This window comes from Bufo bufo, chromosome 1, assembly GCF_905171765.1.
Source record: "Bufo bufo chromosome 1, aBufBuf1.1, whole genome shotgun sequence".
Classification (NCBI taxonomy): domain Eukaryota; kingdom Metazoa; phylum Chordata; class Amphibia; order Anura; family Bufonidae; genus Bufo; species Bufo bufo.
The window spans coordinates 233,950,193-233,977,917 of NC_053389.1; the positions used below are offsets into that span (position 1 = coordinate 233,950,193).

Here is a 27,725-nt window from a genome sequence, read left to right on the forward strand (position 1 = left end):
ACTATATGAATTTCATTTTTTTACATTAATCATGGGATAACCCTTTAATAATAATAATTTGCCAGCAAACGCCTGTTCATCAAGTGATAGTGTCATTTTGCAGGCACCAAAAATCATCATTTCTGTGCAGCAGATTGTGCTGTCTAAACAATCTGCGGCCAAGGAACAATGATTGCTATGGAGAAATGCTTACAATCCAGCAATTATCAGGAACAAACTAACCATTCCCAATAACTGCCTGAAGCATCAGTCCGTGTGAAAGGACCTTTAGTCACAGCCATGTTTTTGTGAACCACCCTCAATGTGGTCATTTGTGCTGCAACAACTATACTGTAAAGAATTGTAACTGGAAATTTCATTCATTCAAAAATCAATGAAGCATGAGCTGCTACATGTCCACTGCCTCATTAAAACTTCTACTTGCTAATCACCTCCTGTGAGTTATTAAGAGCATGTGCAACAAGAGCTATAGAACTAACATCAAGCAATCAGCTATTTAGGAGATAACACGATACCTCATCTCTATCCACGTACAAATTGGTGTCAAGGCAGCGCTGACAGACGAAAGTGTGAAATCAAGGTGAACAGATATTCACAAAAAAAGGTGCAAAACAAACTTGTGGCTGAAATTTGAGTGTGAACTTTTGGCGGTGGAAACTTTGCAGTGCCACTTACATCACGCTTGGACTTTTGTGAGGACTTTTCTAAGACGTCATCACTGGAAAGATCAGAATCCTCAGAGAAACTCAAGTGACGTCTGAGAGGAAGTTCTATGAGACAAGATTGAGGGGATCACAAATAAAGCTATAGTGGAAGAGATAGAACATGAACAACAAAAAAATGCATCTAGCCATTACCTTGTCCATGGACCACATTAGACACTTTGACTTTCCCAGAGTCCACAGTGTTGGTGCTAGAAGGAGTGCTCGGAATAGACTTATCATCTGCCGACTTCTTTTTCTTCTCCTTCTTATAACCAGAAAAGACAGACTTCCACAGTGATTTGGGTTTGGTGCCATCGTCTGGTTTATCAGACAATCGGCTCAGCTCCCCTTTTGACTTTTTTTCCTTTTTCCTCGGGGAGAACAATGAAGGCCTTTTCTTGGGTTTTCCACCACCTGAACCTTCTGAAGAGGTGACAGAACCCTCAGCTGGTAGAGGCGATAGAAAGAGTTCATCTGAAGTCTCTAGTCTGAGAGTAGGCGCCTCTGGTAGAGCTCTGGACTCTACAGGGAGATAAGTAGCTAGTTTGGTGGAAGACAAACCTGATCCTCTATTAGATGCCTTCACAGTTTCAAGCTGTTTCATTTTGTTAAGCTGTTGTGCCATGGCATCTCTCAAAGCCGCACTTTTGACCGACTTCTCTCTTGCCCTTATTCTCTCTTCAGCCAACTCTTTAGCCTCAGGAGTCAACTGCGGAAGTAGTTTTTTTCTTTGGTGCCCTTTTTCTAAAGAACATGGAATTTCTCCATTTTCCTTAGTCAAGGGAAGTCTCTGGAGTTTTGACCGACTTGTTGGCGGAGTAAAAAACCTCTCCTGCAGGCTTGAGTTATCTGTTCTCTCATCATAGGTATCTTCCACATCATCAGCAAAAGGGATCTCATCCACACTCTCAACAAAGGACTTTCGTACTTCTAATTTTGGAGGGGGTTGAGGAACATCAGGAGATTTCACCTTTGTCTGGGGAAGTGGTGGTGGGACGGTTTCTGGTCCATTCTGCCAGGAGGCAAGACTTCTTCGGAGTGTAGCAGGCTCTTCTCCTTGTGGTGGGGGAGGAGGTGGACTAGAAGGTGGGGTAAGTAAAGCAGAGTCAGAAGTGTTGAAACTTTCACTGCCCACAGTCCGAGTATTTGAATTACTGCCATTTAATCCGAGACCTGAACTAGTTGACAGGTCCCTTCTTTCACCTTCTGAGCTTTTAAGTTCTTTTTCAGATGGAGATATGGGAGTGAGTGGTGACAGTAACTCTATGTCCAGTCTATTAGGATTCACTTTCTTGAGTGCATGCTGAGCTTTAAGTGGGGGAGACTTCAGATCATCTGGTGTAGTCTTAGACACTGAGGTCCTCTGAACAGATGGATCCATGGATGGAAAACTGACCTCAGATGCTCTACTTCGCTCCAATGGCGTCAACCCAAGACTACGTCTAATCTCAGCGCTTTTTGTCCAAAACTCCTCTATGAGGTCAATACGTTTCAAAGCCTCTTCTGAATTGGGGCTGGTCAAAGTGTCAGTCCTTACTACATGGCTGGTAAATGGTAGTTTGGCTAGGGGGGTGGAAGTGATGACTGGACTTGGCTGCAGACATACAGGTGGCTTAGTGGTGGGGGGAACAGTGACCACCTCTGTAGAAGGTAAGGGTTGAGAGCATATAGGAGAAAATGGTGACCTAAGAGGACGAACAAGAGGTGATATTGAAGGAGGTTTCACAGGAGATGTTGGGGTAACGAGTTCTTGTGTTGAGGCTGGCTGGGAACAAACTGGCAAGACAGGGGTTATTGCTTTTGGCTCTAATGGAGTTGCTGCTTTGCTGCCAGTTAGCTGTATGTAAGGATCAGGGAAGAATCTGCCACCTGGTGAAGTCAGTTCCTTGGGAGACAGCACTGAGACCTGCAGAAGCAAAACATCTGGTCAATATAAACTGCTATATTTACAGCCACTGCTTGAATTAACCTGGTAGCTAAAAGTGCTTATGGCATACCCCAGTCTATCTCATAGAAGTTTTGCACCTCAGTTTCACAAATGAGAGGTATCAAAGAAGGGCAAAGAAAACACATAGAAGGCTGAAATCTACACCTTGTCACTACACTCACCTTCTCACGCTCCCCTATAGGGCTGCAGACGGGCAATAAGACTGAAGGCTCAGGGGTCACTGCAAATTGGCTGGAACCTCTGTCTGACTCTGCAGGAATACACAAAGCCAATGAGTTGGCATTTTAATAGGATTTTAACAGTGGCCGAATTAAAGGTCCATTATAATTAAAATACAGCCAGATCTTACCATTCTGTACCCTTGGAACCACATCTGAACCCTCATCCTCATTTAGTCTAAGCTTCAGTCCCTGAGATTGCTGAAGACGCTCCTCTGCCTCAGCGTCTGATGGGATGTCATCATCTGAGAACAAGATATGTGTGAACAAGTTCAGAAGGAAAGTTGAATGACCTGAAATACATTTTCAGCTCCTGGTGCTCTAGTGTCCCGTGGTAGCCAGAAGTTACACCGGGCTATATGTGTAAATCGAATTCCACCTAAAACTAATGTTGCAGTTTCCCTCTACCAATAGCATAACGTTTTACATAACAGAGGTCCATGGCTGCTGTAATTGGGACTCTGTCCCCTTTGTACTCAGCAAGAGCATTGGAAAGACGTTGCCAAGATCCACTCTACAACCAACCAGGAGAATCCTATAGACATTGCTGGATGCTGTGGAGTCAATTAACGTATGCCAACCCATCTCCCACACGCCATCTGTATGGATTACAACAGTAGCCAGAGAAATAGGACAGCAGAAGTGTCTAATCATTTTTTTATTTTTTTTTTAAGAAGTGTTGTGTTTTTTCATAAGTGTATAAAACATTTACCTAAATAATCCTAGTTATAGTGGATTTGGTTAGGCCTATAAGAGGCCATATTGTTATATGTTATGTATTTTAAAGTAGGCCGAAAGAGGTTAATGGGAAAGACACAGTTCATGTACCAGTCTAAGAAGAGGCATTCTTGTCTCCTTATGGATTTATAACTTAGATAAGGATATTCTCTAGAAGCAGCTGGTGCTAATTACCTCTACAGTTTGATATTTATTAATGAAGCAGAAAATCTGTGATATCTATATACGCTTATAATCAACCTTAGTTTTGTATAAGAAAATCAATAAGACATATGTATTGTTTTATATACGTATTCTTAAGGACATTTATGTATCGGTTATATTTGTCTGGTATTTTAACTAACCATCAATCACCCGTTGGTATAGCAGAGGAGGCACAGATATCTCTGAGAAAACAAGGCTCATCATATTATTTATCGTTACATAAATCTGAGAGTATGGAAAAAAAGTCTAAATGGTGGCCAAACATCTGTGTTTCAATTGGTATATGTGTCAAAATTAATCACTCAGCTCTAATTTAAGGTTCCAAAGGTCATGTGTATAGAATGTGAGAAAGTCATACTTTGATATTTAACCCTTACTAGAATGATACTAATAGCTTAGGTAATAGTGTCACCTAGGGGGTAAAATGAGCAACATTATAGCAACAGCAGAAATGCATTTTGGGTAATATAATGACATCACCGTCATTATCACATGCACACGCTTAGCCAACGATGATTAGAAAACTCCAAGCTAGGAAGGTGTGTCTAAATGATAAGTTTGTGATCATAAACCACACACTCAGAACGGAAACAAAAAGAACAAGAAAAAAAGAGAAAACAGAGAAACAAAGAAACCCCAGGAGAAAGATCCTAATGACCAGATCGTACCTTAGAGCTGACTTCCATTAGTCTCTGCATATCACCTGCACTCTCGGTAATGTATAACTTTATTTTGTGTAGCATTGATATAAATGAATCAGCCTGATATTCAGCAAACTCCCTGCTGTTGGCGGATGTATAGTTGTTAAAAGTGCTAGATCAATATTGTCACTATTCAGTAACGATGCATATTACTGAATAAAAGACCTAAATATTGATTTCAGAGGTAACTCTCTGATTGGAATAATTTAATTCCATAGTCAATACCAGGCTTGATAATTTATATTGCTACCCCATTATCAGAGATTTGTCATAGTTTGTGCAGAGCAAGGATTAAAATCGTTTAATAACGTTATTGGATTTTTTATATCTCAAAAGTGTGGTTGGGACGTTATATTTCATCCTATGTCTGAGAGGTACTGTGTATACGCTGGAATTTGTGTTGATTCCATCTAGTGGCAAATTTTGGGCACTGCATATCACTGTGTATCATTGCAGATTATTGAGTTTCACATTGATTAATCTTTGATTATATATTAAATTATTGTATAATAAATCATTTATATTTTTGCATAGATGTTTGTACCTTGTTTTACTGATTGCACAATATAATCAAATAACCACCTCGAGGATCAATAATCATTAAAAAAAAAATTCTTTGATCCTTTCTTTTATATAAAGCCGTTTGCTTTATATCCCCGACAGAAGAGATCACAAGCAAAGACCACATACCATCACCAAGATCTGCAGATGTGTCCCCATCACCTCCTGCTTCAGCCTCTGCAAGGCCAGTCCCCAGCACCTCAGCCTCGGCCTCTTCATCCTCGCAGGGAACTGAGGGTGGGGGGTGGTGATGGGAAGAGGAGAAGAAACCACCAAAGAACAGGGAGAAAAGTGTGACATTAGGAGAGCGGCAGGAGATACAGCAGAGACTGGGGAGGATAAAGCAGCAGTGTAATCACACACAGCAGGTTACAGTGCTTTGGGTTAGTTCCTTGTGAGTCTCACATTGTGCAGTCATTAGTTAGCTCTGTAGAGCAAGCAGCTGTCACCAACGCCTGCTGGGGGCGCTGCACAGTAATTCTTCAATCTCCTGTATGTACAACGCTAAATTATGCTGGGGTTTGTAGTTCAGCACAATCTATCAATGCCACATCTATTGTACAAGAAAGTGAAGTTCCTCCTTTCTGGAGTTATCAGACAAAAGCTTATGTCGAAATTCCTTGATAGAATAACCCTCTTGGGTTAATATTGGGCTAAGCTTTCCAAAGAACATACTTCATTTCCCAGGATCCCAATGAGGGTTAAAGGGGTATTCCAGTGCAAAAAAACTAAAGCTTCCCCCTGCAGCACATGCTATAAAATGAACAGAACTGTTACGCGCTTTGCCCATCCCCCACAGCTGCCGTTCTGACAGGGTCTCTAGGATGCTCTATTACCAGGTCCGACACAACAGTAAATGGCTATGACTGGTGCTCAGACAATGACTGGCTGGATGCAGAGATGACACGCCTTAGTCGGTGATTTGCCGAATGGAAATCCTGACCATTTCCGGCTGTGTCATGACAGAAGCAGGAAATGGAGCATAGGAACTCGGCACTGTTGGAAGGGCAGCTGCGGAGGATGAATAATTTTTGTTACATCATGTGCAGCCTGTGAAAAAGTGTGGCTATATTCACAATAATGATCTCAGAATACTGTGCAATGCTGCCCCCCCTGCTGGTAGAAACAGGTAAAGCATGAACAAAAGCTCATTAAACCTCTGCAGTAAATCCCAATACCCTGCCCTACAAACCTCACATGGGTTGGCGGGATCCTCATATTAAAGCTTCCCCAGTCGTGCCACTGTGGCCTGTGAGAGAAGAAATCCCTTTGCAGTGTGAGGACCCAACAAACAGTTCCCCATATCTCAGCTTCCTAAACTGGTAACGGAGTAACACAAGGGGGTAAGATATTAGGGCAGGGATCAGCAATCTCCGGCACTCCAGCTGTTCTGAAACTACAACTCCAAGAATCTTCTTTTCACTTCTCTGGGAGTTACAAATACAGTCAAGTGTGCATGCTGGGTGTTGTAGTTTCACAGCAGCTGGAGTGCCGAAGGTTGCTAATCCCTGTATAAGGGTTTACTGCAGTTACAGTGGTTTTAAGGCTAGGGCCACACAACGTCATATACTGTACATGGAGTCCAGAGAAATAAAGGAAAATTGCACACATGACGCAGTTGATGCCAACTCCCTTATTTGCAGTGGTTGCAATCATATTGACCATGCACCAAATCTTGGTACAATGATCCTGATTTATTAAAAGTGGTGTAAAGGCAAACTGGCTTAGTTGCTCACGGCAACCAAGCAGATTCCACTTTTCATTTTCCAGAGGAGCTCCGAAAAATGAAAGGTGGAATCTGATTGGTTGCTATGGGCAACTAAGCCAGTTTTCCTTTACACCAGTTGTGATAAATCTCCCCCAATGTGTCATTTTTTAGGTCTATGGGACAGTGTGGCCCCAGCTTTTTGTTCTGCTTCTGCAATGTGAGACGAACAACACTGTAAATAGTAAAAAAAAAAAAAAAAAGTTAATATAAGTAGTATTACAATGATATACAAAGGGCTCAATCCAGTCTTTATGCAAAGAAACTAGATCATGAAAAGCTCTGCAACTTTGATTTTGTGCTCCAGTTCCTCACCCTATTCAAGATCTCTGCTTGCTGCCAGTGACTTGTATAGAATCAGATATTGAGAGAGACACAAACCCTGCAGCAGTAATAGCTGCACATGACCAAGATGAGTTTTCAACCTCTGGATGTGAATAGTTTTTCTATTCACTGATAAAAAGCAGAGATCTTGATGCTGTATTCAGACATGTTTCTCTGCTACAAGGCTACAGCTCTGATCCCTATTACTAACAACTAGTATTAGAAGTAGAACAAGTCTCAAGGGTTGGCTGCTTGTAGTGTACAATGTGGCCCCAATAAATTTAGGGCCCGCCGTTATTAATGTAAAGATAACCAGTAACATCACCCTGTGAAATGAGCAGCACCAGTAACTGGACCCTCTGGTGTCAGGAACAATGCGTGGGGGGGCAAAATGGTGCAAATTGCAAGCCACAGCAAGAGCAGAGCAAACATGCAGGGCACAGAGATGGTGCAGCAGTGCAACCACAGTGCTCTATACGGGGGGCCAGAGAGACCCCCCCATCATCTACCTCCAGATATGGCTTCCAGCCACGCTTTTACAGGATCATAGCGGTGGGAAGGGAGCTGGAGCGCTGCGACAAAATGAATAGGAAAAAAAATTACATATGAGTATAAAATGGAGTAATGTGGGCATCCTGAAGATGCAGGAGAAGACCTCGGCTATCTGGCCGATTGAGGTTATCTCAGATATATGTCATTAACCATTTATATTAGAGAATGGAGTACCACACACGGTTTTACTCTTCCCGATGCCAGCAAAGACCCGACCAGTCATCCAACAATAGTATAAATATAATATGTGGCACACGGAATATTCTTTGCAATTTAAAAGTAATTTTAGTGATTTTCACAATAAGAGGTTCATGATCCAGTTTATAGGAAATTAAATGATGCGTAACCACTATCTCCATATATGAGCCGTACGTTTCGGTCCATAAGGACCTTCTTCAGCAGCTTGGAGTTTCTGTGGCGATCCAGATATCCCTTTATCCCTGACCACAGAAACGCCAAGCCACTGAAGAAAATCCCTATGGACAGAAACGTCCAGCTCATATATGGATATAGTGGTTACGTAGCATTTAATTTCCTATAAACTGGATCATAAACCTCTTACTGTGAAAAATCACTAAATAAAATTACCTTTAAATTGCAAAGAATATTCCGTGTGCTGCATATTTATACTATTATTAACCATTTATAGGGAACCTGTCACCATAAAATGCAGTGCAATGTGCAGGCAGCATGTTATAGAGCAGGAGGAGCTGAGCAGATTGATGTATAGTTTTGTGGGAAAAGATTCAGTAAATATTGTAATTTGTCCATTTACATCTCTGCTCTTTCTGAGCTCAAGACAGCCCATTCGGCTACTATCAGTGATTGATTGCATTCTCTGTGTAAAGCCTATTTGACCGAGCTATTATCACTTGATTTCAGAAACAGACGTGCGGCCATTAACAATGTCTAAACAATGTAGTCCTCATTAACTTAATTATGGTCTGTATGGCACCTGACCGCAGCACTGCAGGTCAAAACCGCGCCATGTGATCATACCATATATGTTCTGGACGCAAATGACAGGCTAAACCCTTAGTGTGTATACAGAAATAACTATCAGTCACATAAGATGGCCCCCGTGTACAAGTGAACTCAAAAAGAGCAGAGATTCAATGGGCATCTGTCAGCAGATTTGTACCTATGAAACTGGCTGACCTGTTGCATGTGCACGTGGCAGCTTAAGGCATCTGTGTAGGTCCCCGCATTGCTGAGAAAAATTATGTTTTATGATGTAGCAACGGGCGCGTTGCCGTTACACCTAGAGGCTCTGATCTCTCTGCAACTGCCCTGCCCTCTGCACTTTGAGTCATAGGGCCAGGCTAATTTGCATATATTGTAAGTGGTGTACATCCTAAGCAATGCGGACACATATGAACAGGTCAGCCAGTTTCACAGGTACAAATCTGCTTACAGATGCCCTTTACATGTATAAATCACAAGTTTTGCTAATTATTTTCCCACAAAACTATATATCAATCTTCTCAGCTCCTCCTGATCGATGCCTGCAGCATTTCATGGTTTAAAGAAGACCTGTCGCCTCTCCTGAGTTTTAGTAACTACTTGCATTCCCCATCTAAAAATTCTGGAGCATCTATTCTTATGACTCTGTTGTGCCATTCCTTCATTATTACTGCTAGAACTTTATCAATGAATTGCCAGCAGTCTGCAATAAAGGTGCAATTCCTAAACTTCTGAAAGGAATAACCGAGAAACCGCACAACAAAGTCTCAGAACACTAGATGTTCTGGAACGGTTATTACATGGAGAGTGCAAGTAGTTACTAGAACAGACATGTCAGGAGAGAGCGCAGGTCCTCTTCAAGTGCAGTTATTGAAATCTTCATCAGTAACGAAGCATTGTCCATTATCTCTGATACTCCTTTGGTATAACGGGCATCATGTAAGCCTGCAATGATTGCATCATGCAGGTACAGTTTGAGACTACCAAGAAGTGCTGGGGCTTTTAGTCCCTCGGCGGCATGTTAACACTTTGTTTCCGTCTTCTGCCATTGACTTGCTTTTGTTGGTGAATAACACATTTTTTTTATATGAACTTACCTGCAAAAGTACCCCCCAAAAAGTAAAAAGAAACTGGAAATCATTATCATCTGGCAGATACTCCTGCATCACCAGCAAGGGGCTTTACCTTCGGAAGGAGAAGATGTGCCCAATTCTTCCCCCTCTGTGTTAACCCCTTCCTGCTCTTCGTTAATCTTGCGGACATGAGTCCAGTGGACATCTGCTTTAATCTCCATGGGGTCCATGGGGGATAGCGCTTGTTGCAGTTTAAGGTTCCCAACTGGAGAGGCACGAGGCACAGGACAGACAAGGAGAGGAGAGACAGTTACACAGGGAGAGGAGCCCAGTGTGCAGATATGCCATACAATGTTAGGATACAGAAGCAGCGGGTTTTATTTTTGGTCTGGCTGAATCCTGCCACTAATGCCGAAAACAGGTTGAATTTTCACCAGGTCCTATTATAGTCAATGGGCAGGGAAAGGTTGTACACAATGAAATCCTGCATTGACATTACTGTGGAACTAGCCTTAAATCACCATTACCAAGATCTCTGCCTCCTGACAGTGCTCAGAAATATTAATGTTTACATCCAAAATCCATGCTGACCTAATACTTGATGAAATTGTATCAGTAAACAATTCTCCTTAATAAGAATTGAAGGGGTTGTCCAGCCTAGGAACCGACAAACCCAATAGCAGTGGCATTGTCTCGACCTGGGACCAAGCCACTTCCTGCTCCTGCGGTGACCAAAAGCATCTGCTAATGGCGCAGTGGAACCAAGGACAGGAAAGCGTGTCTGTGTTTTTTGCTTTTTTTATGGTACACTGATTAGTACCAATGGGGTTGTTGTTCATAGGCCGGGCAATGCCTTTAACTACAATGATACCATTGCAACAAACCCCAAGCTACAAATAGGACTTCATCAGGACGTAAACGAGAATGTTCCTGTTACCTGACTGCAAGCAGAGATGAGAATGGCCGGGAATTTTTATATATATTTTTTTCTTACAGAAAGATGCAGAACTTCATTATAAAATAGACGGGACTAACCCGGGACTAAACACCGGCGTAGGCTTTTAGTTATCTATAGACATACAGTGTATGTCTATAATGTATACTCCTGCCATGCTCACGGCAATGACTGATGCATGCACAGTTACAGGAGACTTCCTGATCGGCTCAGCATGGAACGTGACGAGAAGTGTCAGCAGCACAATGGACCACTAATCTAACTATAAGAGCGGCCAAAACCTGACCTCAAAGAGAGAAAACTGTATTCAGCTGGATCCACATCATGCAGGATACTGAGGAAGCCTCACCAGCTGCAGCTCAGGTGACAGTCTCCCAATAGAAAATATGTTATTTCCAAACTGACTTTGGAATTAGCCCATGCAGGGGAAAAAAAACTATTAATTCCACACCAGAGGAAACTCATGCACAGAAGAAGCCTCCTACACCACTGAAAACTGACGGCGCTGCCTTCCCGTTACCTCTAAGGCTGCAGGACTTCATATCTCAATGCTGCCCCCTGCTGTAATGGTGTCGGTACAAGGTATGTTACGTTACACTGCATTGTGGGAGATGTAGTGCTTACATCAGGCAAGCCTAATCTCCCACAATACAATGCAGCAAACATGGGATCTCAGCTAAGTTGTGTCTCTCAGCACAGTGCATGCAGCCAGGAGAATTGTGACTGCAGATCTAGATGTGACTAGAGTTTAAAGGGCATCGGTCAGCAGATTTGTACCTATGAAACTGGCTGACCTGTTACATGTGCGCTTGGCAGTTGAAGGCATCTGTGTTGGCCCCGTGTTCATATGTGTCCGCATTGCTGGGAAAAATGATGTTTTGATATATGTCAATTAGCCTCTAGGAGCAATGGGGGCGTTACTGGTACACCTAGAGGCTCTGCTCTCTGCAACTGCCACGCCCTCTCCACTTTGATTGATAGAGCCAGGCAGTATGATGTTTTCATTGCCTGACCCTGTCAGAGTGGAAAGGTAGGTGCAAAACTGCTGACAGATACCCTTTAAAGGGCTTCTGTCACCCCACAAAACTCTTTTCTTTTTTTTTGGATAGTTACATTCCTTATAGCGCGATATAGGAGAATATAATCTTATCACTTACTTTCATGCGGCCGTTTCTTTAGAAAACGAAGTTTTATAATATGTAAATCCGGTCTCTACCAGCAAGTAGGGCGTCTACTTGCTGGTAGCCGCAGCAGAAAACCGCCCCCTCGCCGTGTTGATTGACAGGGCCAGCCGGGATCTCCTCCTCCGGCCGGCCCTGTCAGTATTTCAAAAATCGCGCGCCTCTGTTCATTCGGCGCAGGCGCTCTGAGATGAGGAGGCTCGTCTCCTCAGAACTCCCTTAGTGCGCCTGCGCCGATGACGTCTTCTCTTTCGGTGATGTCATCGGCGCAGGCGCACTGAGGGAGTTCTGAGGAGACGAGCCTCCTCATCTCAGAGCGCCTGCGCCGAATGAACAGAGGCGCGCGATTTTTGAAATACTGACAGGGCCGGCCGAAGGAGGAGATCACGGCTGGCCCTGTCAATCAACACGGCGAGGGGGCGGTTTTCTGCTGCGGCTACCAGCAAGTAGACGCCCTACTTGCTGGTAGAGACCGGATTTACATATTATAAAACTTCGTTTTCTAAAGAAACGGCCGCATGAAAGTAAGTGATAAGATTATATTCTCCTATATCGCGCTATAAGGAATGTAACTATCCAAAAAAAAAAGACTTTTGTGGGGTGACAGAAGCCCTTTAAGGCTTCATGTAACTATGTAAAACGATGTGATTCATGTGATTTCAGTGGTGTAGGAATTATTCTGAGTGTTAATAATCCTTGCTGGGAAGAAGGGGAAGAAAAGAAAGTGGTGGCAGCGGTGGGATACCTTTAAACGTACCAACTGTGTCTTCATCAGATATACGCTGAAGCCAGAGACCCTGCTGCAATTCTCTCTCCCAGGGGCAATACTCACCCTCTACACAAGAGGGCGCAATGAAGTTGCCCCTTCCCGCCCCCACAGAGATGGAGACAAAGAGAGGGGCAGAGAAAGACAGATGAGAGGAGAGTTCAATGAGAAAGAAGAAAGTCATGAAATTACACATCCTCGTGCTCCAGGTCATGAAGGGAACAGTGGACCAAGGCCTGATAATTCCAGTAATGCAACCCCAAAACACAGGAGCATATCATTGTGTGTATACCACCGGTCTGCATACTCTGGCTTTCCAGATGATATCAGACCACAACTCCCATTATGCATCAACAGTCTAAGAACCAAAGGTTGCACTGCCCTAAATCATGAGGGAATAGGGCCACTAATCCAGGAATGATCATATCAGCTCCAGGGAAAGCTGGGTGATAATCAAAAATGCCTTCCACTCTTGCCTGACTACTGTCCTGCTTATGAGAAAGTTGGATGAAAACCAATAAGAAACCATTATTAGTTCCCATATTTGCCATTAGGGGATGGCCACACAAGGCAGACTTTAAATTTGTGGCAGATTTCACTGCATGCATTGCAACAGATGAAACCTGTGTGGAAATCCGAAACATGAAGTGACCCGCTATGCATTTAAAATAGGCACCAATGGTCACGTTCCAGATTTTTTATTTTTATTTTAACAGCATTGACAAGATTTGCTACTGTTGTCAAAAGGTGTGGATTTTCCACACGCAATTCCATTGCATGACATCCACAGTGTTTATGCCATATGTGGTTATGTGCCCTTAAAGGGTTCTTCTTGTGAACAACACTTGTTCTCTATCCATAGGGAAAAGAGTCTGATCGGGGGTGTCTAACCACTGGGGACCCCACCAATCACAGGAATGAGTAGAGTGGTATATGTGCATGTCCATGATAGCAGAGTGCTGTACTCTATTATCCTGAGACATGCGTGACACCACTCCAAGGAAACGAGGGAAAGCAGAAACCCGATTACTGTGATCAGTGGGGGCCTCAGCGATAGGAGCCCTGACGATCACACACTTATCTCCTTACCTATGGATAGAGAATGAGTGTTGTCCCAGAAAAATAAGCTTTACAGTTTTCTGCTGCCTTCACTTTTAAATCCTCCCGAGTATGCCAATGAGTCCTGATATTCATGAGCTCGCGCCAGCAGTGGGCAGGGAGAGCCATGAGCTCATGAATACGGGGACTCACTGGCACGTGCTGGAGCTGTTCAACACAAGATTTTGGCAAATAGTCTAGGTTAATAAAAAAAATAAAAAATAAAATAAGTGACCCAGCATTTTGCTAAGGAGACCTGTCATTAGTTTATGTTGCCCTTAGTTAGGACACCATAAAATTCCCTTTAAAGGAATAAAACAGCTGGGTGCTCCCATCTGGAAGCTATGTTACCAGTCACCAAACATTCCCAGATACAGATATAATGGCAGGATAATTTATTATTTCAGGGATAAAAAGCTTAGGTAAAATACAATTCTAATTTAAAATTTGGCCAATATGATATTTCAAGAGCCAAGTACAGAGCCGGTGGTACTGACCACAAAAGGACTAGCACAAATTCGGTGCCAGTGTTTAAAGTCACGTCACCTGTCTGGTAAATCTACTTAGAACCAGATACATGGACCTCATTTTACCCCGTTCATTATGGGATAAGGAGATCTCACCATCAGAATCTCAAAACAATATTACTGTATGCAAATCAAACTAGGTCTGCCCTGGACAAAGCAAAATGAAATATATAGACTGACCTTCACTAGAGGCTTCGTCCTCAACATCTTCCTCCTCTTCATCATAATCTTCCTCTTCATCCTCACTGACACCCGGCTCCACAGATTGGTAGTTTTCCATTTCATCTGCACTCCGTCCCTTCAGTTTTGCATGAATCTTCACTGCCTCATTCCATGGCACACCACCAAGATCAGAGGAAGGTGCAGGTTCTTCACCTTCCTCTTGCTCCTCCTCTTCATCTTCATCCATCTCAGACTCTGAGCTACTGTAAGGAGCCCAATATAATATTTTTTTCAAAACCAACACTAACCCCTCACCTTATAGTAGCGATAGGCTTCCTTATAATGCTGTCCCCTATGTACAAGAATATAACTACTATAATACTGCCTCCTATGTAGAAGAATATAACTACTATAATACTGCCTCCTATGTACAAGAAAATACCTACTATAATACTGCTTCCTATGTACAAGAATATAACTACTATAATACTGCTCCTATGTACAAGAATATTACTATAATACTGCCTCCTATGTACAAGAATATAACTACTAAAATCCTGCCTCCTATGTACAAGAATATAACTACTATAATACTGCCGCTATGTACAAGAATATCACTACTATAATACTGCCGCTATGTACAAGAATATCACTACTATAATACTGCCGCTATGTACAAGAATATAACTACTACAATACAAATCCTGCCTCCTATGTACAGGAATATTACAACTAAAATTGTGGTGACAGAAACCCTTTAAAGAGGTATTTCCATAACATACAATGGGGCATATCGCTAGGATATGCCCCCATTGTCTGATAGATGCGGGTCCTACCTCTGGGACCAGCACCTACAAGGAGAACGGAGCGGGGAGAGTGGTGGCTGGAGGACCCCGGGTTTCCCAGGGTCCATCCACCACCAAGCACTGCTCCCATACAAGTGAATGGGAGCGCACCACGCATCCGCAGCCCCTGCTCCCATTCATTTATATGGGGCAGACAGAACTAGCCGAGCCAGCGCTCGGCTATTTTCGGCGGCCCCATTGAAATTAATGGAGGGCGGCTGCGCACGCGCAGTGTGCGCTCCATTAAATTCCCCGCTCCATTCTCATTGTAGGTGCAGGTCCCAGAGGTGACCAAGAATATAACTATTATAATACTGCTCCCTATGTGCAAGAATATAATTATAATTTTGCCTTTATGTACAAGAATATAACTACTATAATACTACCTCCTATGTACAAGAATATAACTAGTATAATTCTGCCCCCTATGTACAAGAATATAACTACTATAATACTACCTCCTATGTACAAGAATATAACTACTATAATACTGCCTTCTATGTACAAGAATATAACTTCCATAATACTGCCTCCTATGTACAAGAATATAACTAGTATAATTCTGCTCCTATGTACAAAAATACCAGCAGTGTAATACCGCAGGCTCCACTCTCACCTGCTGGCGGCCTCCTCCTCGTCCTCTTCACCTTTATCCAGCAGACTGCTCAGATTGTGTTCCGCCAGTGTCTCTTCTGGAACTTCTTCCAGCTCTTCTTTTTGCATGGACACTCGATAGTTCTCCAGCTCAATACGCTCTGGAGTGGCTCGTAATCTCTTGGCTACAGTGTGGTCCTCAACACCATTCATGCTAGGACCTAAAAGAAGAACACAGCACGGCATGAACAGCTGGACATTAGCACAAGCTCTGGGGACTAGCTGGGCTTTAAGTGTCCTGCTGATACATTTATTATCAGAAAATCATTAAAGGGGTATTGCCATCTCAGACAATGGGGGATATCGCTAGGATATGCCCCCATTGTCTGATAAGTGCGGGTCCCACCTCTGGGACTAGCGATATGCCCCCATTTCATGTGATGGGAATACCCCTTTAAGGCTTAGAAATTGCATCTAACTTATCTGTCAATACTGGACTGTAGGAGGCGCTGTGGCTACAGAAAACTAATCAGCGCTCCTGAATGTTTCATAGATCATTTGATGAAAACCTGTTAGTTGTTACTGGATGACTGTGGTAATAAGAATAATGAGGGTTCCTAAATATTCTCTAGTATACGATTTTATGTGCTGCAGCTTCACCTGGGCTTCTTGTATCTGTATCCATAATCCCCCACCATGCGCCCAGATCTCAGCAATACATATAAGCTGAAATATTCCTTTTTATCTTGAAAGGGAAGGATATTATATATGGCGACAATAAATTACCTGCATCTGTGCATCGAAAAAAATAAATACCAAAATATAGATTTTAAAATAAATACATTGAATCCGGACCCTGAAAAACTCTAAATTAGAGGAACTGGTGAGGCACAAGTGATGTGTTCTCATAGTATTCCCTGCCTCATGGATTTCACTAGGTACAGATGAATTAGTAGGCTGCATTCGCCTACTAGTTCTGCCACCAAAATGACTTCTTCCCGAGTATGAATGCACATTAAAGCCAATACGAGGCTAATAAAATATACAAAGTGGTCCAAAACTTTAAAATTTAAAAAGCATGCTGCGGTTTGATTTCCGTCCTGGGATGCGGAGCAAGACGGATCAGTCAAGACCTACAATGCAAATCAATGGGGACTGATCCGTTTCCTCTGACAATAGAAAACGGATCCGTCCCCCATTGACTTTCAATGGAGTTCATGACGGATCCGTCTTGGCTATGTTAAAGATAATACAACCGGATCCGTTCATAACGGATGCAGATTGTTGTATTATCAGTAACGGAAGCGTCTTAGTGAAACCGTGCCGGATCCAGCGAAAACGCTAGTGTGAAAGTAGCCTAAGGAGAAATACCTCATTATGTAATCTGTGGTTAGACTATATACTGTCTCTTTAAGGGCCATGAGTGAAAAATTTGAAGAAATGATAAAAATATGACAAATAACAGGAGGACAAGAGAGAAAAAGTCACTCACAAGAGACAGAAGACAAAGCTGCAGAGATGAATAATATGGGAAAAGCAAGGGGGGCAGCCTTGTAAAACAAAGGCTTAAAATCAAAGCGGGGGCTTGGAAAAAAATAAATAAAAAATGAAAACCTTTTAGAGATGCTGGCTATATAACTAAATAACCTTCAAAAAAATGAGGGAATCAGCTGGCAGTCATGGTGAAGATAATATGGTTTCTTGCCGGCACCTACGTGATAATGACCTGTTATAATGGAGTGCATCCAGGCTCTGAGTGAATAAGCTGCAACGTGTTTTCTTCTCCAGTCACATCCAAAGCTGCATTCACAATTCTGTCAGCTCATAGGTTGCATCGTCTCACATGTCTGCTGCCTTTTTCTAGTGTTGTGCTTCATACAAAGCATGGCCTGCTGATTTGCTTCATGGGAGAGTGATGCTTTACATCAGGCACTCTCCAATAACCTTTGTCACCATAAGTCTAGTATTGGCAGCAAGCGACTTGTCAATGCAGCTTTGGGCGCAACTGGAGCTCAAAAAAATATATCATAATTGAGTATCAGTAGTATCTGCAAAGCTATTCATTATTATATTTAACTTTAAATGATACTCAGGACTGGAGCTTTGCTTTACGTGCTGCCAAAGAATTACAGACTTAAAGGGGTTGTCTCACTTCAGCAGATGGCATTTATCATGTAGAGGAAGTTAATACAAGGCACTTACTAATGTATTGTTATCATCCATATTGCTTCCTTTGCTAGCTGGATTCATTTTTCCATCACATTGTACACTGCTTGTTTCCATGGTTATCCTGCAATCCATCAGTGGTGGTCGCGCTTGCACACTATAGTAGAAAGCACCACCCTCTCTGGTGGCCAGGACGATGGAAGTGCACATAGGCTGGTGTTTTTTTCCTATAGTATGCAAGCACGGCCACCGATGATGGATTGCAGGGTGGTGGTAACCATGGAAACAGGCACTGTATAATGTGATGGAAAAATTAATCAAGCCAGCAAAGGAAGCAATATGGACAATCACAATACATTAGTAAGTGCCTTGTATTAACTTTCTCTACATGATAAACGCTATTTGCTGAAGTGAGACAACCCCTTTAAAGGTAACAGCGCCGCCATAAAATGAAAAACTCAGAAACCAGCAGAAAAAAATTTAAAGCTTTAATTTATTAACTTAAAAGTGCAACAGATAAAAGGGGAGGAACACAACATTACAGAAATAACACAGGAACAGGCAGAGATACTGAGACACAGGGCAAAAAAAAAAAAAAACATGTACAAAGGGTGGAGTCTCAAATACACGTCTCAGCGCAGTGGGTGGGAATATGGTGGACTAACAAGAAGGTGCTAATAGGGTATCCACATAGTGCTACGATTTAATGGGGTACGCTGGAACATGAGGTGAAGGTCTACAATGTAAACCAAAGATAGTGCTGTGATCACCAGTGGAAAAGGGGGCAAGGTATACTTAGGAGACATGAGTTACATCCTGTCTTGTACTCCAAACACATCCAGAGCTGAATTCCAACATTTACTGCAGGCTGTCGCATCTTGCTGCTGTCCCCTGCTGGTTCACGGTCTGCACAGAATACGTTCTGGGGTATCTGTCAGCCAGCAGAATTGCAAATAATACAATATAAGAAACACTAAGCATTAGGATCAATTATGGCTTCCTACCCATGCAGAGATAAATACGGACATTTAAAGGGTGTTTCGCTTTGCCACCTAAATTCCATTGTAACTTAGCGGACACCAGAACACCGACTGCGTTATGTATTGTAGTCATAGAAGTGGCAGCGTTCATATTATCGACAATGAGAAAAAAAAGGACACGCAACACGACAAACTCACGGTACAGACTCAATGAAGCATAATGAGTAGATCATACAGTGAGGTTCCTGTAGAACCGTGTATATGCCCCTCCACGTACACTTAACATCAATACTGAGCTCAGTCACTTGACCGTTAACAGCTGCCAGAATACGTTACAAAAATCTCATTAATAAAGCAAGATATGCTGAAATATGGAGATTTAGGCCTGCCAATCCTCCATGCAGCTTCAGCTAACGACCTGCATCAACTGGAGACAAAAATCTGGGCATCCACAGCAAACAATGAGAGATGGAATGGCTAGAATGTGCATTATTAATCAGATTTTTCTAAAATATATTTAGGTGGAAAACCCCTTTTAACCCTCCACTCACCAAACTGTTCGGGAGTAACAGCAGCAAATAAATACATCAATGACTAATGTAAAAGTAATTGGCCAAATGCAGTAACATGGATCCCGCCAGTCACATATAACCTAGCACAATGTAGGATTTCATCTATCTACACAGTGTTTTACAGTAGCTGAGACTCCAGCAAAATACCAAATTATAATAGAACCGTGATCTCCATTAGTAACACAGAAACACATAACCCATCAAAAAACAGTGCTAAAAATTTAAATATAGTGGTTTGGAAGTTAAAGTGCACACTGCAGTGAAATGCAGCATCATGGAAGCCATATACAGTGTAAAATACACATGGAGAAGCAGCCGAAGACATTAATGTATAGAGAACTGGGTGGGCAATAATACAACCAATTCTAACACTAAGAGACGGACTTCCCCCTGAAGTATAACTTAACAGATTTCTCCACAAAAATAGTTTTCCAAAAATCTGATTAATAAGGCGGTAACAGATGGAGAAATGCATGGGTTAGTCGGAGCACGTTTCTTTACTGCCCCAAGTTCAGAAGTCAATCTGCCTAAGCATACGACCCACACATCCCAGTTGCGATGCATTGCCACCACGACACGATGGCACCGTGTGGTTGTACCCTTAAGCTGAGGGCCTAAGGAATCAGAGACAGATGGCCGCTGGCTAAGTGCTGCCTGACAACCTAATTGAATTGTGGTTGTAAGGAAGTGCATCTCAATCAACCAGATTGTCACAAAAGGGACAGCAGAGCTTACAGGGGTATTCTCATCTGGACATTACTGGCATATTCATTAGATGTGCTATGCCATAAATTACTGTTACAAGCTACTCTCAGAAGTGTGGGTCCCACCTCTAGGACTTGTACCGATCTCAAAAAAGGGGTCCCGTCTTGCACCATCAGGAATGGAAAGGTGGCCGCATGTGCCTAGCTCCCTCTATTCAGTTCTATGGGAGTTGTGCTATTTACAGAACTCCCACAGAAGTGAGCTGAAAGAGCCACACATGCACAGACACCTCTCTGCTCCTAGTGGCACGCAGTTGTGATAGTTGCGGGTCCTAAAAGAGGGACACACACCTATTGTAAATTTATGGCATTTCCTGCGGTTATGCATTCTACTTACACTCTCTAGACATGGAAACCATTTTGTCAGTTACATTTTTTTTTTTTTAAGTCAAAAATAAAGGCTACAGACTTAAAAAAAGGAAAAAATAAATAAAATTCTGCTAAATTTTCTTCCACCAATTTCATAGTTCGGCAATAATAAACACATTTGAATAGCTATCCGAATAAGGGTACTTTCACACTAGCATTTTTCTTTTCCGGCATAGAGTTCCGTCACAGGGGCTCTATACCGGAAAAAAAACTGATCAGGCATATCCCCATGCATTCTGAATGGAGAGTAATCCGTTCAGGATGCATCAGGATGTCTTCAGTTCAGTCGTTTTGACTGATCAGGCAAAAGATAAAACCGTAGCATGCTACAGTTTTATCTATGGCCAAAAAAACTGAAAACATGCCTGAATGCTGGATCCAGCATTTTTTCCCATAGGAATGTATTAGTGCCGGATCCGTCATTCAAAATACCGGAATGCCGGATCCGTCCTTCCGGCCTGCGCAGACCGGTAAAAACGTGAAAAAAGATACAAGACGGATCAGTCTGTCCGCATGACAAGCAGAGAGACGGATCTGTCTGTCCGCATGACAAGCAGAGAGACGGATCTGTCCTTGCAATGCATTTGTGAGACGGATCCGCATCCGGATGCGTCTCACAAATGCTTTCAGTCAGCGGCAGATCGGCGGATCCGGACCACATTGCCGCAAGTGTGAAAGTAGCCTAACACTGGTCAGGAACATGGCTCTAATACAAATAAACAATAAGCACAACAGTCAACATCCTAGATTTTGTACCAATCCTACTAAATGACACATACAAAAGAATTGTATATTACCACATAACCCAATAACTCTTCCAGTGCCCCAAAATATGAAAAAAAGATAAATACATATAATTTAAAGAATAAATAAAAACTGTGAAGAACCAATGGTAAAAATTAGTGAAACAAAAATTATACATTTTTCAAGTCTCAGGCTATTAATGTGCGCAGCAACCCAAACTATAATCTGAAAGGTCACACTCACTGACCTATAAAAACTAACAAAAAAACTCAATAGCTCTACAATCTTTTCAGCCTTGACTGTTGTTCATGGCAAAATGACAAAAAAATTAAATAAAATGAAAAACCCCTTCAAGAATTTGAATACATAAATGCTTCCTGCCCTGTTATATATCACTCCCCTAAATTCTGACAGCAAAAACTAAAAAACCAATGTAAAAGTCCATCCATTCTTCGGTGCCCACTCAAACCTCACTTCTTAAAAGGGAACCTGTCATCAACTTTATGCTGCCCATACTAAACAGCGGCATAAAGTAAAGACAAGAGAGCTGATTTCAGCAGCCTGTCATTTAAAAGTTAGAAGTAAGTGGTTGCCGAGAACCAACATCTCAATCATTGCAGACTGGGCCTGGGAAAGAGTCCGGCCACCTGAGAAGAGTCCTGGTTATTCATGACTTCCTGCTCTCCCGCCCACCTGCTGATGACTGACAGTCTTCTACCTAGTTTTCTCCCTTTCTCTCTAGGAGAGAACTGCCAATCAGCAGCAGATAAGCGGGGAGAGCAGGAGATTATGAATAACCAGGACTCTTCTCAGGTAGATGTGACTCTTCTCAAGGCCTGGCCTGCAATGATTATGATGCTGGTTCTCACCAACCTCTTACTTTTAGCTCATAAATGACACACCGCTGAAATCAGCATTTCTGTCACTAATTTATACTGCCCTCAGTGAGGTCAGCATAAAGCTGATGACAGGTTCTCTTTAACATCTCTAACAGGAAAATACAAACACATTCCACCTACAACTCTCATCCTATAAAAATATGGCAGCCATTTAAAAATAAATAAAAAACAAAAACAAACAGCTAACCCCTGGGGCAGTCATTTGGTTGGGTGAACAAATAATTTGGACCCTGCAGCTAGTCAGTCTCATCAGGAATAAAAAATATCTAAGGCTACCGACCAACATAACTGCGGCCACTTGACACTAAAAACCTTCCTCACAACCTGCTGTTTACCTGCACAGCTATCAACTCTAAAATTGTGCCCGCAGAAAGTGTCCATGGTTTTCATTGCAAAACTTGGCAGATTTAGTAAATGTTGGAAGTTTTAATAGTCCTAGCGTTCCCACAAAATTGTATAACAAAAATAGCTGATTCTTAGTAAAGCTCTTAAAAGGCGTTGTGGTTTTTTTTGTTTTTTTTTTAGCAAACTCCCCTCCTAGGCAGCACTGTGAAGGGAAGCATACTTACCCGCTTTCTGGAGCTGGCTCCCAGCTCCTTAGTTCCACAGCCTCTCCCCTAGGTGTAAACTTCCTGTTTGACGCCGCTGCAGCCAGGGATTGACCTGCCCCCTTGCGTAACATGACCATTTGACATGACGAAAGGGAAGCAGGGGATTGGCTATGGAGGTGGCAAACAGGAAGTTTATATCCAGGGAGCCCAGCGAAACTGCTAAGGCCGTGATGCGAAGGAGCCAGCGTATGCTTCACCTCAAAAGGTCTCCCTGGAGGGGAGGGGGGTTACCAAAAACATCCCCCAAAAAGATGGACAACCCCTTTAAGGCTACAAAGTCTTGAATTTTGCTTACATAAAAGTTCAGCTTCACGATTTTTAATTGTTTTAATGCATCGAAAATGAAGCAACTTTGCAAACAGATTTATTTAACAAACTCCTACTGTCTATAGGTCCTATAAAGACCTGTGTGTGGTCATGGTAAACTACAACCAAACCCAAACCTGTGCTTGCACCTTCAGTCATAAAGTACTCCCTTGTATCTGTGCCCCAATTCTTCCTAACCAACCAAATGTGTACAATAAGGATTAGGGGGCAGCTAGAAGATAAGCATAACTTCAGAATCTGACTACAGAAAGCTTGTTTGTAGTCTGTTGCCATGGAGAAAACACAAATCAGCATAGGAGCTGTAGAGACAGAATTACAGGTGTTAAAAAAAATGACTATTAGCAAAGTTGCTTCATTTCTATTTTGAGATACACTGTGGCACAAGAGGATCTTCCCTTTAAGATGGACTGCTATATCCTACTGGAAATGGACACGACACAATATCACCGCTACTGTTAACAGAATAAAATATCCATATTTTCCCATCCTGCTGACCCCTCAGGGCACAGATGACCAAGGAAACTCCCCCAAAATCTGCATCAGAATTTCAGACTGGACATAGAGAAAGGGAAGCCCAAACACTGTCAGCTGACACATGAAAAAACAGTCCAATGGATCTTGACAGAGCAGACTCTTTACGGAGGACACCACATTCGGCAGCCGCCGTGCCAGGGAACAAAGGCTCATAGCTCGCCGCAGGAAGGAACTGCTGGTACCTGGGGTCTTCTCTACAGCAGCAAGGGGTAATGTGGGGGCTCGTCCAGGTTCTTCAGCATCGGGCGTGTCCTTTGCGGGTCCTTTAAGCTCCTGCAGAGTCAGAAACAGAATTACACAATATAAAAGTGTGTATAGCATATAAACACTTTCTCAGTTTACTGTCTGAGTCAGCCAAAAATCTCAAGCTGAATAGTGATTTATGATCCATACAGACAGTGAAGTGGTGCAGTGTATGGAATGGTGTGAGAACATAGGGGAAAAAAGACTATAAATGTTCAGATGAACCTTTGTAACATAAAACCTGTGGTAATCATCAGTAGCAATGCTAAGAATAAATCTTTATATTTTGCATACAAGTCCAATAGGTAGGAAACTACATGATTGCTGCATAATGACCTAAGATTGTGCTGGCTCATCAGAATTATAATAGGTCTGCAGCTGTCAGTTGATGATGGGAGTTGTAATTGCACAAAAGCTATACAGCACAGCTAGGCATCTGTATAACTCACCTTGCTGACCTGCGCAGGAGCGGCCGCTCTCTTCCGCTGGCTATAGCCGGAACGTCTGTAACAGTAGTGAGGTTTGCAATAAAATTTTCCTGTAATAAAAATAAAATAAATAACAGCCCAGAGAAGTTGGATTTCTAGTCAAATTTTAGAACAGCCGATGCAGGGCATAACTGGAAGGGAATAGACTTGGAATAGCTTTGGTACAGCAGCAGTTCCCAAGCTGTGGAAAGGGTACGGGAAGCAGAAAGAATGGACTGTCAGCCTTGCGATGTCTGTGGGTAACAATGTGCCAGTGTGTGAAGGACAAAGAGTCGTCAATGTCACATGCAGCACAGAGGCGGCAGAGGGGAGAACGGCCGTGGCTTAACCCCCTCAAGGGACACTAAACCTGCAGCTGATCTCTTCGCCATGTGAAATACAATCTTTTGCTCCCCGTTATCAGCCTTTTCAAGCTGGGGAGAGGCTGATTGTAGCGCCATGACCAAGCACTCACCATCCTCCAGGTCGTAAGCATAGCAGGACAGACGCAGGGTGGTATTGCAGTAGTCACACTTGAAGCAGCTTCGATGGAAGAATTTCCCCTCTGCGCTCAGACGCTCCATAACGTAAACTCTCCTGTGGCAGAAGTAACAGACATCACTCCCGCCGAGATTCTGAGGGAACTCCTTCCTGAAGGACCCCTGCATAGCAACATAGGGTAAAGGGGTTAATGAGAAAGACGCACCAGAGACGTGTCACACACATCAGTGAGTACCCACCTCGAGGACATCACCATATAGGTTATTAGGCCTGAGATCACACATTCAAAAGCATGAGGCCTCTTTCACACGAGCGTGAAGGATTGGCTCCGGATGCGTTCAGCGAAACTCGCACCATTTTGCAAGCAAGTTCAGTCAGTTTTGTCTGCGATTGCGTTCAGTTAATTTTTTTTTTTTCCGCGCGGGTGCAATGCGTTTTTCACGCGCGTGATAAAAAAAAAATGAAGGTTTACAAACAACATCTCCATCTCCTAGCAACCATCAGTGAAAAACAGATTGCTTCCGGATGCAATGCGTTTTTTCACTGAAGCCCCATTCACTTCTATGGGGCCAGGGCTGCGTGAAAAAACGCAGAATATAGAACATGCTGTGTTTTTCACGCAACGCAGAACTTATGCGTGAAAAAAAGCGCTCATGTACACAGACCCATTGAAATGAATGGGTCAGGATTCAGTGCGGGTGCACATCACGCATTGCACCAGTGCGGAAAACTCGCTCATGTGATAGGGGTCTAATGGAGCCAATGAGGATCTTTTGGCCAATCTAAACATCTACTCACACAATGTGGTCAAAACTTTTTTTTACTGTCACAATTATCGCAAAGTCATAGCAAGAAGCCACAGTTTGTGAAAAATCTTGGCAAAAAAAAAAGCGACGATTTGACTACACACTGTGAATATACCCCAAGCCTGAAGATGGGTAGGATGAAAAATTCATCCATTGCTGTAAGTGACCTGACAGTTCAATCAACATTCTGGCATCTGAGCTTGACAGTTATGTGCTGGACTAAGCATTGATGGTGGATCATCAGGTGACAGATCATTTTTCAGGTGGAATAAAAAAAATAAAAAATAAAAAAATAATAATTTGAAAAATCTAACTTTCCAATCTGTTGTACCAGCCACCACCAGGGGGTGCTGAAGATCAACACAAGTAATGCATTTCTATTAAAGGGGTTGTACAAGCTTTTTCTATTGATGACCTATCCTCGGCTATCTCCTCAATAAAATAAAATAAACAACAACAGAAAAATAAAATAAAAAAGATAGAGTTCACCACTGTGTTTTCTTCTTTTTTGGCGTCGCAGACTACCGTTTGAAGCGGACTTTACATTCACATTCAACAAACAGTTCAAAGGAAGGAGTCGCGCTGCCTCACTTGGCTGTGATTCAAAGGACTTGATCAGGATAGGATACAACAGTTTTTAGGTTATGCCAAACAACGAGGTTCCACAGGAGGATAATCTCGGTCACAAAACCACCCCTCTGTAGATATAAAGGTGCAGGCACATAGTGAAGGTCCACCAATGTTTCCAATGGTAACAGCCTTTATTATACTCACAAAAGGTATAAGATCAACAGGCATAAAACAGAATAAAATCTCTGTGGTTATAACACCGCTCGACCCGGGTTTCGCCACACCAGCTTCATCAGGAGCGGATGATACACCCACATATGGGTGTTCCTTTTATATGGGTGTCAGAATAACATTCAATCTTCTCCCATCCCCCTTCCATTATAAATCCACAGATTTTTTTAAAACAATTAAAATCCACAATTTTTTTCAATCACAGGGAAATCCATATAAAAATAGAATATAGAAAAAAATTATTAATATAGAATAGCAATTTTTTTAGTCACAATACCAACTCCTCTCATAATGTCCGAATAAAATTTGAACAAAATATAATAATAAATCACATACCCGCTAATGTCATTTTCCTATTCACACATCTTTCTCCACCTAAATAACTTCATTTATCCAATACATCATAGTTCTGGTCTCAGATGATATATGATCAAACCATTATTCACAAGGAACATTAACCCTCACAATTAATACCAGCAGTAAAATAAATAAATAAAAAAATACCTATTCCACCAAACAAGATTTCAAATCTAGGTCGATGTTCAGACCATCCGGCTGTAGAGACCGCATTCTAAAGATCCATTCCACCTCCCGGCGGTTAATTGCTGCCACCGGATCTCCTCCTTGCCAGTTCTGTTTAACCCTTTCTATCCCCATGAAACACAACCCCTTAGGATTTTTTCCATGCATTTTTTTAATAGTATAGTAATTTTTATTTTTTTTATTTTTTTTACTGCTGGTATTAATTGTGAGGATTAATGTTCCTTGTGAATAATGGTTTGATCATATATCATCTGAGACAAGAACCATGATGTATTGGATAAATGAAGTTATTTAGGTGAAGAAAGAGGTGTGAATAAGAAAATGACATTAGCTGGTATGTAATTTATTATTATTATATTTTGTTCAAATTTTATTCGGACATTATGAGAGGAGTTGGTATTGTGACTAAAAAATTGCTATTCTATATTAATAATTTTTTTCTATATTTATTCTATTTTTATATGGATTTTCCTGTGATTGAAAAAAAAATTGTGGATTTTAATTGTTTAAAAAAAAAAT

The 27,725-nt window shown here is 42.2% G+C and overlaps 1 protein-coding gene across 16 annotated transcripts in view; it reads right to left on the reverse strand.

Moving 5' to 3' along the window:
• MICAL3 (microtubule associated monooxygenase, calponin and LIM domain containing 3) overlaps window positions 1–27,725 on the reverse strand; it is a 117,436-nt gene that overhangs the window by 29,263 nt on the left and 60,448 nt on the right. For 11 of the 16 annotated variants that reach the window (XM_040436928.1, XM_040436901.1, XM_040436870.1 and 8 more), the window contains 13 exons: window positions 25,031–25,217; window positions 24,538–24,626; window positions 24,028–24,118; window positions 15,902–16,100; window positions 14,459–14,703; window positions 12,633–12,722; window positions 9,864–10,016; window positions 7,673–7,735; window positions 5,204–5,305; window positions 3,002–3,115; window positions 2,814–2,902; window positions 858–2,610; window positions 676–770 (listed from right to left, as the gene is read on the reverse strand). In XM_040436928.1, coding sequence (XP_040292862.1) covers window positions 676–770; window positions 858–2,610; window positions 2,814–2,902; window positions 3,002–3,115; window positions 5,204–5,305; window positions 7,673–7,735; window positions 9,864–10,016; window positions 12,633–12,722; window positions 14,459–14,703; window positions 15,902–16,100; window positions 24,028–24,118; window positions 24,538–24,626; window positions 25,031–25,217 — 3,270 coding nt within the window. The remainder of the gene's footprint in view (window positions 1–675; window positions 771–857; window positions 2,611–2,813; window positions 2,903–3,001; window positions 3,116–5,203; window positions 5,306–7,672; window positions 7,736–9,863; window positions 10,017–12,632; window positions 12,723–14,458; window positions 14,704–15,901; window positions 16,101–24,027; window positions 24,119–24,537; window positions 24,627–25,030; window positions 25,218–27,725) is intronic. The other 5 variants (XM_040436908.1, XM_040436969.1, XM_040436953.1 and 2 more) reach the window with 3 other exon arrangements.